At 37.1% G+C, this 13005-nt stretch overlaps 1 protein-coding gene across 3 annotated transcripts in view; it reads left to right on the plus strand.

Moving 5' to 3' along the window:
- The window catches only part of dph1 (diphthamide biosynthesis 1), a 59791-nt gene that overhangs the window by 1598 nt on the left and 45188 nt on the right, over positions 1-13005 (plus strand). For 2 of the 3 annotated variants that reach the window (XR_011311509.1, XM_069712425.1), the window contains exon 2: positions 3990-4139. Coding sequence is in view for 2 of the 3 variants with exons in the window: in XM_069712425.1 (XP_069568526.1) it covers positions 3990-4139 (150 nt within the window). In the remaining variant the exon portion in view is untranslated. Of the gene's footprint in view, positions 1-3989; positions 4140-7202; positions 7292-13005 lie in introns of those variants that run through there. The other variant, XM_069712426.1, reaches the window with a different exon arrangement.

Raw genomic sequence — 13005 nt, forward strand, 5'->3', positions numbered from 1 at the left:
CATTTTATGTTCTACTACCCATTTTGTTGTGAGCTGCAAGTTCAATTTGTCCTGTAAATGTCTGCTGGGCATCCCTGTCTGTGAAAAAGGACACATTGAAATTAGATTACTCAATATGTTTACATAGAGCCGGCGACACCAACAGACTTAACAAACTGGTTAAGAAGGCCGGCTCCATCATTGGCTGAAAACTGGACAGCCTGGAAAAGGTGGTGGAGAGGAGGACGCTGAACAAACTATTATCCATGTTGGATAATCCTGACCACCCTCTCCACCACCTGCTGCAGGGACAGCGGAGCACGTTCTTCAATAGACTCCTCCAGCTCCGCTGTCACAAGGACAGATACAGGAGATCGTTCCTGCCCACTGCAATACGACTGTACAATAACTCACCTCTGGCAAAATCCATCACATAACAATAACACCGTTGTTTGTTTTTCTTGGTTGTTTAAATATATATATATATAAAAAAAAAACAAAAAAAACTTTGCACTATTGTTTAGTTAGTTTTAATTTAATTTAATTATTCTATTTTATTTTATTCTATTTATTGTATATAGTGTGCATTTTTATATTTAATATTTTTTTACTGTTATTTTATTGCTTTCTTGTATCTATAAATGCTGCTGTAGTGAAAAAAATTCCCCTTGGTCATTAATAAAGTAACTATATCTCTATCTATCTATCTAGAGGCAAGAACAAGTAATTGCACCCTTTGCAGTTATCTGCTTTTATCTATAAATATGTCCTTGATATAGACAGATTTTCAACTAATATTTAGGAACCGACGTCATCTGTTTTCAGAAATAACATGCTAATTATGGTATTGATCTTGTCTACTGAATAAATCATCTAAACCTTTGCGCTGTAGGGGTTGGAAAAAGTGTGTGAACTCCCAAGCTAATGACATCAACAAAACTTAATTGGCGTGAAGAGTTACTAATCCTGGAGTCCAATCAATGAAACACGACTGAAGGTGTGGGTTAAACTTACTTTAGCCCAGAGGAAAAACATTTTGAAACATCTTCCTTGAAACATGCCTTGCAAATAAGAGACGTCAGAGGACTTCCAGTCATGAATTGTTACAAAGTAATGGCAAAGGTTTTAGATATTCATCAGTGCACAGTTTCACAATCTGTTTAGAAATGGATAAGTTAGCCAATGGCCAGACTTCGATAACTCCGCAAGGACAATGCAAAATACTCAATGAGATAAAAAAAAAAAAAAAGAATACAAATATGCCACACAGTGCATAACACAAAAAGGGCATGGCATACCACCCCAAAGGTGAACAGCTCCGCACCATCTAGGGATTTATTTGAGGTATCTCAGCATCAGTTATCAGCATCATAAGTTGGGTGATGCAACAGGACATTACCATGAACATCTAGTGGTCCAGTCAGAGCACCGACCTTATTAAAGCAGTGGAGAAGCTGTGGGATGACCTCGAGCCGTTCAGACCACACATCTAACAATATGGCTGAGAAAAGCAGTTCTGTAAGGAAGAAAAGGTCCAGAAATCCTTTGGAACATTCTGCAGCTTTGATCCGCTGCTACTGGATGTTTTTACCGACAAAAGAGGTTCGAGCAGTTATTTGATCAAAGGAATCACTTAGTTCTTCCACCCACTCTGTGAATGGTTAATGGGTGTTTCCAACAAAGACACAAAAGATTGGAATTGATTGTGAGTTTTTAACTTAAGCACAAAGGTCGTCACCATACTCGAATTTTGGTTGTCGGTACAAATGGCACAGAAAATTCACAATTCTTGATATTGTCGTGGTATCTTTGTCGATCCTGCGACAAAATGTATTAATAAATATAATTCAACCTGAGCTCTTTTATTTAAAAATGAACTTTGATGCACAAAAGAAAGAAGAAGCCTTCAAGCCTTCTAAAAAACGACTACTGTCAAGTCAAACAAAAGAAACCACTATGCCCAAAACCCCCCAAAATTATTAACCTTTTTTCTTTTTCTTTTTTTTATTGTTGCAGAGCGTTTCTACAGTACTGCAACAACATCAATAGGGTAGCTAGCTGCTAAAATTAAGAGCTTTCGCTACAATAGCCTGAACAAGCTAATGTGAAGGTCGTGTGTGGAGCAATGCTACACCATAAACAGCAATCACAGTAACAAATCAGGATGTGAACATTGTGACTGACAACATGTTAATATAACAACTGAAACTCAATGTGAATTCTATGTACAGATCCAGATGTCTGCCTTTGAGCTGCTTAAATAAGTTTCGAAGTGTTTATTCTGTCCATCCAAAGCGCTTAATTACACCATTTTCATTTGGGCTTTTGTCTGTCTGTAACTTGTCCCTGATCATTCGACTCAAAAGTAAAATATCTCTCTTTTTTATTTGCATTTTTTTTTTTTTTACACAGGTACAGTTGTGTCAGAATTTTGGTACCTGGTGTTGAAGTATCCGTTCTCATGACAGCCTTAATAAGCTCACTGAATTTGTCTATAATTGTGTCTTACTAAGTTTTTGTTATTAATATTAAGTCAGTTTGTTCAGTTTATATCTGATGTCATGTGTTTAAACACCCACACACATACATATATGTATATTATTGTGTATTGCCTGGCTTGTTTTCTTTTGTCTGTGAAGGTAATCTAAGTTGGGCTCAGCATGCTCAGGTGTATGACTTTTATTAATATATAAATTACCTAAAAGCATGATATTGCCTCTGATTAAAATTACCATTGAACATAATATCATAGATAATTGTATTTACTGAAATGAACTGCAGCCTATTTGATGTATTACAATTCGTTTTTTTCTGCATGCATTTGAAAGGAATTGGTTGAGAGACCAAATATCTTGATATTGTGATAACTTCTCACTGACAATTGTGCTGACTGGAGCAACACCAACCACACAATGTTTACCACAGCATGACATTTCAAGCTAACTTAACTAAATTTGGCAAACTTTTTTTAATGAGTTTGCACTTTAAGCTATGGTTCCATTTTGTGACTTTTGAAAGGAAGACAAACATAAAAATACAATTAAATTATTTTGAGTCAGGGCATATTTCTGTATTCTGTATCTAGGAAGCAGTGAAACGACTTCTTAATTGAGCCCTGTTTCCAAAGATATACAAGATCATCCCATGAGAGGCCCTTTATGAGACAAAATTGTTTGATCAGCTAGAAAGTCTCACACACCGTCAGTCATCTCCATATCAAGTGAGATGCTGAGGAGATATTGTAGGAGAGTTAAGGTGATGTTGAACTTTGTGGCCCGCATCTTACCGGGGGCCTCCTAAAGATCGAGTAGGAAAAGACCCTTAAGGATGTTTTCAGATTAAAATTTATTTTAAAAAAAATGACCAAATGTAGAATAACAATAGATGGAACAAGAGCAGCATTTTTGATTGAGTGTGATCTGCTTTTAATTACTTTAGGCTTGAAATAGTTTGGCTTCTTTTTAAAAAAAAAAATTTAATTCACGATTTAAATATGTAACTTGGACTGTGCTGTAAAAAAAATACTCATTAGTTTGGCTTTTTAATTTTTTTTTAATTATTATTATTTCCACAGCTGTTACAGAGAAAAATCAAAACAGCATTGATGTCTGGTTGCAAAGGATTTGAATATAAAACTACTACTTTAGTTTCTCCTGCCATAAGGAGCCTGTCAAAAAATGCCAGCAGCAGATTGAAGGCCAAAATGCAATTAATGACCGGTATTGGAGGGAATAATTTTAGGATATACATTGTAAATGTCAAACCTGACTTGAAAACAAATGCGGCTACGCTGAACAAAATGTTTCTCAGATTTGAGCTTGCATTTTTAAGTTACACAGTAACCCGCATCTCTTATACCCCACAATATGTGGCCTATATCTTCATTCGTCGAGTTTGGATTTTGGAAAACAACTTTCCTGAACTTCATCTGTACAGAGAGGTGCATTATCTATGCTTCAACCTGTGTTCACCGCATTGCTAACAGCTCAATAATTTACCTTTCTCTTCAGCCCGAGCACCACGGCGGGTAGCCAATCAGATTCCAGATGAAATCCTCCAAGACCGTGAGTTACAGGAGGCAATCAAAGCCCTGCCTGCAAATTACAACTTTGAGATCCACAAGACAGTTTGGCGAGTGAGACAAGCAAAATCTAAGAGAGGTGAGCTCTGTTTTTTCTCAATGCACTTCATTCATTTTGCACATGATGATCTATATTTACTCTTTTAACAGAGACAGATGTTGTTGCGATAGAAAGCCTGCGAGGTTTCAAACACTTTAAACCAAAGGTAAAACATGGTTCGGGTAGATCTCACTCTGTATAATTGGGGGTTTATTACAATAAAGCAATCCGACTTTATTTTAGTAGCACTTTTCATACAAATGGTAAGTAACACAAAGTGCTTTACAGTAAAAACAAACCCTCCACACCCGTCAGATGCAGAGACACACGCACCCCAAACTATCCGCGCATAACACAATAAAGAAATACATCGTAGAGAACAGACTCAGTAAAGTCAGGAGCGGGGGAACTTGGGAAACGTTATTTGTCACACAAATCTGAAAGAAGGAAACACCAGAGGTAGGGATTTGAGTTCTATGAATACTAAAAGAAACGATATGGTTATGCCAACTGATAAGAAAAAAAAAACTAAAATGCATAAATAAATGGTAAAATAAATCATTTCAAAGTTAAATAAAAAACTAAAATAGAGTAAACTATAAATAAAATAACCAAACTTTTGCTACCAGATACTTTTCTGAATTTCATTTTCGGCTGCAAATAAAGCTGAACTGACATTCATCACCTGAATTGTAGGCTGGATGACGTTACTTAAGTAAATTATCTGCATCTGTCTACGCAGTCAGTATTTACACATCAGGAATGGTTCCGATTTACAGGCAAATTAAGCAGAAATCACACATTTTGTTAAAAGATCTCTGTCCTAAAATCTGACTCTGACAACCTTTACGCTGTGCCAACATGCACTTTATCATCTTTATTAAAAAAATATGTCCATTGATGTTAGTGTCAACTCAAGGTACAGCTAATATTAGCTGAAAGTTTATGCAGCAGTTCATATAGCAGTGCTATGTATGAGCAGCATGAGGCATCGAATACAGACAGTTTGTGCAAGCATTCATTCATATTGCCATTCATAAGTGCATCTGTGCACTACTTCTTTGACCTATTTTGATGACTTATTTGTCCAAATGTTAACCTGCAAGGTTCACTCAGGTTTATCCAGTGATGGAACAATTGAAAAACAGACCCAGTTTTCAAAAGGCCATTTAGGTCATCCTACAGTGACTGTGGTAATAAAATCACTAAAAAGTATTAAACAAAACACACCAGCAGCAAAAACTGGAAAGAAAGCGGCATGTTTGAAGATGTAATACTTGTGGCTCTGCGGTGATGTTATTTAAATACAGCCTGTTTTTCTCATGGTGAGTTCACGCTTATTGGACAGCACGGACACCAAAGTCAAGTGAGATGCTTTTCACAAGCATTTCATGTCCAGTGTGTTTTGGAGTCAGTTAACACTGAATGTGTGAAGTGGATGTGTTAGTCTCCTTTGATCTTTGGGGGGGGTGGCATCTCCCCCAGGAACTGTGCTTATGTGTTATTGTCAGATTTGGAAGTCTACACTCACACTCCAGCTGATAGAGCCCAAACTCATATTTCTTCTCACCATCCATGCAAACAGATTTGTGTGCATTGCATCTGAAAACAAGTACAAGATTTTTTTTTTAAATATCTTTTCTGGACCGTACAGAAAGGAGAATTTGACCTCATGAACAACAGACATTTAAAAGCATACAACTTTTCAGTCATTTCGGTTATCTGTCTGAAAGACTGTCTAGATGTAATATCTTCTGTTAAACTATATAGATAAAGAGAATAATACAATTGTGTACAAAAAATATAAATTGAAATCTGAAAAGTTTCTGCAGTGGCATTTTAGCCTCAGGATTAAATCCCTTTGCACACGTGCATTCAGAATGTGTCTCCACATGCGTCCCGAGTGATCACCAGTGATCCGATGTTACTTCCACGCTTTATATGCAATGCATGTAAATGAACAAGCAAATAAACATGAACACGTACAAGCATGCGAGGAGAGAGGAGTCGAAGAAACAGGCATTTAAAACATTTTTGAGATCCCTGAGCTTCATTTTATTCATAAGGAATTATGTATTTCACATTTTTAAATATCTGAACACTCAAATTTGTAATTCACAATTTGAAACGTCAGGCTCGACCCAATCACGTCAGTTTATTTCAGAGGGTTTGACAGGGTCTGGTCATGCGCTGCGGTGGATAAATGAACTGTGCAAGGGGGGCAGGGCTCTTTCACAGCTGTGGGTCGGATGTGTCTCAGAAATTACAGTCAAAGTAAACAAAAACAAAAACTAAACGCGGAAGAAAAAAGTGTCAGAAAGCCTGAATTTTTATTCATAAAAGTTTGCAGTTCAGTTTTAATCTCTGTGACTTTCTGTACAGTTCAGCTGCACATGGCAGAGTCATGTGCAATATTTTTTCTTCTGTATTTTATTTTTATTACTAATTCAGAGGACTTCAGTTGAGTAAATGGTCTTTTAATGTGGCCCGAGACAAAATTGCATTCACAGAGAATAGTCACGTGTCTCAGACCACCTCGGAATGTGGTCTGAACAGATCACATCTTAATGCCTCCTAAATGCATCTTGGCTTTGTATAAACCGGTACTTTAAGATGTCCACTTTGAGATCAGATTACACAGAACACATGTTGATATCAGGTGTGCACAGGCTCCAGCTGTTCATCATTGGCCTGTACTGTCAAGCACCACAACCTGTGTCCAGAAATCCAGATGTTTTCCTTTTGACTCGATTAAAGTCTTGCACGTGTCAAGTGATGTCACTTGAGGCAGTGTGATTTGGGTCTAAGGCTTTAGACTTTAGTCTAAGACTTTAGGCAAATCTGATTTTTTTTTTTCTCAAATCAGGTGTTTAGAGCAGAATGTCTGCACTGTTATTTAGAAGTGAGCTAATTGGAATTGGTGTGTCCAGACATCACCAACCTATCTGCATGGGTTGCTGTGGTAACAATGCATGCGCAGCTACGCCGATGACGTGGCCTTCCGATACGGAAGCTGCTGGCACTGAAGTGTCCGTAGAGTGGTGTTATTGTCGTCCTCCACAGCGCCAAAATCTCCAATCTGTGATAGCTCTGCTGATGGTAGAAGAAATTGTGTTACTCAGTCTTTAAGAAAATGACATTGTCACCATGTGTCGCGTTGCGAGTGACACGAGGAGCCAACAGAGTGTCCGGTCTGTAGAAATCCAATTGTAATCGCATTTCATGGTTTTTTTTGTTTGTTTGTTGTTGTTTTTTTGCTGTTCAGACTTTCAAAAATGTATCTGGCTACAAACTGGATATGACAAAAACCAGATTTGGGCTGTCAGTCTGAAGAGGGCTTAAATTACACAGGTTTGACAATGAGAACAATCTGGAGGTGATGAAGAAAATTTACCAGCTCCTCATGTCAACTTGAAGCTAGGAGCTCCAGGCTATATTAGCCACTAGCAGGAGGTGTTTTTGTTGTTAAACTTGCATTATGTATAATGGAGTTATCAAGTTTTAATAAAAGAACAATGCATGCAATTAAAAAAAACAAAAAAACTTTTGTACTGCTGCTTTAATTTTGATGTTTTTCTTACTAATCATATTGACTCTGACTCTGTGATAGCAGTACAATGCTTTATCAACTGAAGACTCTTAATCCTGATTACCTGAATAAGAAAGCTTAGTTGCTAATGTTCTTTTTACTTTCTGTTATCTTGAAAATGCACAAAATTACATTTTGTATGTCTTTCATGTCATAAGCCTATTAAATAAGCTTATGAGAAGAAAAGTTCGCACTTTTACACTTAAAACCTTACTTCCATTTCCTAGCTTACACATTTGACCTTTTATTGTGTTTGTTTTTTTCCCTGTGAAACGGGTCACGGGTCATCCATGTTTCATGGACGCCCTCCAGCCTAAGAAAAAAACCTCCTTCACAAATATAAATGTCAAAATGTGTTCTCTTTCTGTCCCTTCATGCCCTGAGTGGAAATATGCAGATGGCATGCCACGAGGATTGAATCACTATTCAGATGTCCCAGTGGGAAGCGTGTGGTTTACTGAAGCCTGCTGGCTTTGCTCTTTTTGTTGTTGTGTGATGTTTATTTTTTTATTTTTTTTTGTTTTATCAAAGATCATTCTCCCTCTCTGAACTCAGATAGCATAACTCACCTTATCACCCCTATTGCTCTGTTCCATCTGTTTCTTTTTCAGCCTTTGAACTCCTCTTGAGTATCATGCAGTTTGTTCTTTTTAAAACTGAGGAACATACAGTCGAATTTTATTTTGGCGTCCCAGTCTCTTTGTTTTTCTGAGTTGATAAATCTGAAAAACCTGTATGGCTAATTTAGTCATGTTTTAATTGTTTGTTGTTTTGATATAATCAGTTGGGCAGCTCACCTATTTACAAGAGTGTTTTAGTTCTGCAGCAACTTCTGCTGTTGGCTGTTTTCACACATTCAATTAAAATGAAGGCAAGTGCACAAAAATGTAATTAGATGATACAAATTCACTGACTTGAGTCCAGTGTTTTATCTATAGAGAGGCAATTGTTTGGGTTATGCCTGGAAAGATTACAGAGCAAAAGAGTAAAAAAAAAACCTGTTTGTTTAGGCTAGGTATAAACAGATAAAAGATGAAGGCAACGTATTTCTCCTTGTATTGCTGAAAATATGGCTAATATTTGTGACATACTGAATGTTTGTAGAAACAAATGGATTTGCAACTCCAGCCCTGGTACATTTCATTGAAATGACCCTATGTGTTCCCATACAATGAAGTTTAGAGGTGGGGTCCCATTTTCTAGCTTTTATTTTACAATCTTTATCTGAAAGTATAATATAAAATGGTATTGCAATTTTGGGCAGATATTGAAATTTGATTGTAATAAAAAAATGTGACGATAAAAAAAAATAGATACATTAAACATTAAACATTAAAGAAATAATTTCTATAAAAACAAAAATCCTGAATTTTTTTTCAAACCAATGCATCTAACGTGCTAAAACAACTGGTTCATCATTTAGCTCTAATTGAGCTGCCAGATATGTTTCCAGGTTATCATTTTTGGACTGTGTTCAGTTGCTTAGATTTAAGATGATGTACAGCCTGGGTGTTTTTGAACCCCTGTTAATGTTCATTTTGTCTTACAACAGTTGTTCAGTCTCCTTAAATCTATTTCAGGAAAACCTGACATAAAAACACAAAGATGGAGCCAAAAAAAGCAAGAAGCAGCATGGCCTTGAGGGACCTTGAATCTGAGCATGTCTCCCTAGGTAATTGTGAAATTCACAGAGAGTAGTTCTGTTTTCCAATGTTTTCTCACAACTAGACCAGATATAACCAAATGATTAAGACAGTTGACATTTTCTCTTAGATGTTTTCTTGAGCTTCAAGAAACTTGGCACCATTTGAAGAATTTAGGTCCTTCTTTTTGTTTTTTCAGTTTTTTTCCATGCCACAGTCAATTTTATGAAAGGTGGGTTGTAGGGAAATAAGATAAAAGCTAATAATAATTACATTATGAAATTATAATAATCTTAAATTCAATTTTGAATTAAGGATTGTTTCACTGCCTATGTTGACTTCCCATCCAGCTAAGCAGAAATACCTATAAAGTTCCAAAACATGTACAGCCATGTGGAAATATAACTTATGTCCCATTTAAAATGTTGACTCTTTTTGAACAAGCAAATATTTGGGACTCCAACTTACACCCAGTGGCAAGCAACTGCAAGGCAATTTCATTTGTGCAACACATATCTGGAATGAGCCTTGATGGTTCCTAACATTGTTAGCAGATCATAAATGTATTTTGGCCCTAAATCATCCAGTGCTTTATGCAGTAAAAGCAGTATTTTGAAATCAATTCTTTGACTGACAGGAACTTTGATAAAGTTTTGTTGTAAACACACCATGACAGTTGTTGAGTCGTGGACATGGACACGTTTTTTCAAATCCTAGTACTTTGGGTACTTAACAAGCATACATTCTGCTTGTGACACACAGACAGACAGACATGGAAAAAAATGTAAAGATTACAACCTGTTTTGTACATAAATCTGCTACCAATCTGCACACGAGCGGATCTGTTTCCTCTGCAGAGAAACGCTCTTTCCTACTACTTTGCTAATCCACCGTTATAACAGCAATCCACTAAGGTGCAAAACACACATGGGTCTTAAAAGGAAAGGAGATAACACTCTGGTTTATTTCATGCAGGACTGTTGTATTTGATCGCTTCAGTTCTAGCTAGGTTTAACGAATAACTTGGAAACAGGATGTTCTATATTTACTCATTCAATCATTTCATTGTGTTCCCATTTTCGAATACTGGCCATTTTGGAGATTGACATCATGTAGTACATGAACACAGAAGACCGTCTCTGCATACTATTTCTGTCTTAGTTCTTCACATTTCAGTTGATTGATATTTGACCATTCATCACATATAAATGTAATGCATTCAAACACCCAGAACTGTATTGACTATGGGATGAACCCTCTATGAACTCATTCTCATCTTTCTGGCCATAACCCCTCTTTTGAAAAGTTTGAGTAATTTATTTGCTTTTCAGTCTGCTGTTCACTGATAAATTGGTCAGACAGCATTTCCTTAGTCTACTTATTGTCCTTGATTGTCTACATAATCTCTCATATGCAACCTTTACTCTTATAACAATATCCATGTCAAATGATTGACAGTTTATGTAAAAAACATCCTTTTTTTGTGTGGTTAGGATGCTGTTTACATGCTCCTCCAAAGGCAGAAGCAGCTTATCAACATGCATTCACAAAGCAAAGACCCACCTCTAGCATCTGACTCACCTTTTACCAGGGGGCAGCAGACGGAGAAAGCTCTTTGCTTCTGTCAGCTGAAGCAGAGGTGTGCTTTGAAACCTTTCTCTGTTAATAAACGTGCCCTTTTCCAGGTAATGACCTGTCTCTCACTGTCTGCATGAGCACTCGGTGATCCCTTAACCTTTCATCAGTAAGAGGTGCTCTCGCTCCTCCTCCTAGCACCGCTCTGTCTATCACTCCATCTCATGAACACCCCCCCAACCTCTCTGGCCTTTTATCTGTCAAGGCTTTTATTGTTTAATGTTTTCTGGCACTGAGGTCCTGAAATTGTTTCAGGCATAGTCATGTGAAAACATTTCTGTGCTGAATTCAGTGTCCTTAAAGAGTAAGAATCCACTGAGACATTGATTGATTTATTGAAGTCAGGTGTGGCAGAGAGAAAATGTCATGGTTGATTGAAACCAAGCCTTCGTCCCGAGGTACTCGCTCAATGTGTCGGTGGAGACTTCACACTGAAGAGTCGGAACCTTGTGTATTCGTGTTTGTGAAATGAAACTCACAAATGGTAATGGGTAATAAAAAAAGAGAAGCGCTGACAGGTGGTATTGCTGATCCACAGTGTAGAATGGGAGGCAGAGCTTTTAGCTGTCAGGCTCCTGTCCTCTGGATTCCAGAGAAAGACACCCTCTCTTCCTTTAAGATTGGGCATCGAACTTGACTTTTTGATGAAGCTTATTTTTGTGTCAGTCTCACGTGACCCTGAACCATCTCTTTGTTAGGCTTTTATATGCCCAGGCTGGTCGTGGACCTCCTGTCCTCTACTCTACTCATCTTCTCTCTCTCGGCTCTCCTCTCATCCCGACCGCTCATATTTTGATGAGTGTCTAAATGTTTACCTCATTTATCCAGAAAAAAATGTATTGTCAGCTTCTCAAATGTGAAGAATTACTATTTTTCTTCGATCAGTGAAAATTGTGTCTCTCTTAAGGTTTGAACTGCTGGTCATATGAAACTTTAATTTAGTAATGTCACATGGGGCTATTAGAAATTATAATTAATATTTTTCACCATTTATTGACACTGAAACTAAGAAAATGATTACTGGTTGAATTACTGGTTGAACTACTGGATGAAAAAAAAAGAAAAAAGTTGCAAAACAAAATGAGGAAAAATTTGAATAGAGAAAATATAATTATTATAAAGGTATTATGTGGGGTCCCGAAGCACCATATTTGCTCTCTCAACTAATCTCTCTTATGCTTGTCTTTTCATTTTCATCCACTTCATGCTCTGATTTCTTTTCCATTATTCCTCACGGGAGGTTTACTTGACATCACCAATATTTTAGTAGTCTCTAATCCTAACATGTCATCCTGTTTATTTGATGATGAGATGGCAGGAATAATGTATATTAGTATATTATTGATATACCAAGTCTTATCGGATATTTAATCCGCAAACCACAGGGCTTATTTCCAAAGAAATCCCTAAAGGACATTTGGATTTCCATTTACTTTGAATTCCAAGGAAGGCTGAGGATATCTGAGTGGCTGTTGCTCAGATGGTAGAGCGCTTTGCCCACTAATCATGAGGTTGGTAGTTTGATCCATCCTTTGTCCATATGCCGAAGTGTCCTTGGGGAAGACATTTACCATTTATTTGCCCCATTATCACTAATCGAAGGAAGGCACAACACAGCACTTTGTCCGCCTCTGTTAATTTTAGATGTGTCATCTCACTGGCAGGTGGCCGGTTTGTTTGGTGATAAAGAGCTGATTGATAATTTTTCAGGCATTATTCATGCATTGGTACAGCAGTCAAATATATCTGATATATTTTAGAAAGTAAGCATCACACAGATATGTTTTAACATTTCTATTGGATTTATATGTTTGCGTCTAACTTCCTTTTCTGTCACAAAAGCTCACTCAATTTGAGTTAATATAGTTCAGATTCTCTTTGCACTTCTATGTAGCGATCTAACACAGAGTCGTTATGATTGAGAGCAGAAAACACTGTAAATTTCCTTGCCAACTCCGGCCAATCTTTAATGTCCTTTCATCTGCTTTTTAGAGGTGGAGAATCTTTCATGTACCACTGGTCCCTGTGTTTTGCATTA

This window comes from Brachyistius frenatus, unplaced genomic scaffold, assembly GCF_029030835.1.
Source record: "Brachyistius frenatus isolate BFR_SWC_R1_liver_20210118 unplaced genomic scaffold, ASM2903083v1 Contig_109, whole genome shotgun sequence".
Lineage (NCBI taxonomy): Eukaryota > Metazoa > Chordata > Actinopteri > Embiotocidae > Brachyistius > Brachyistius frenatus.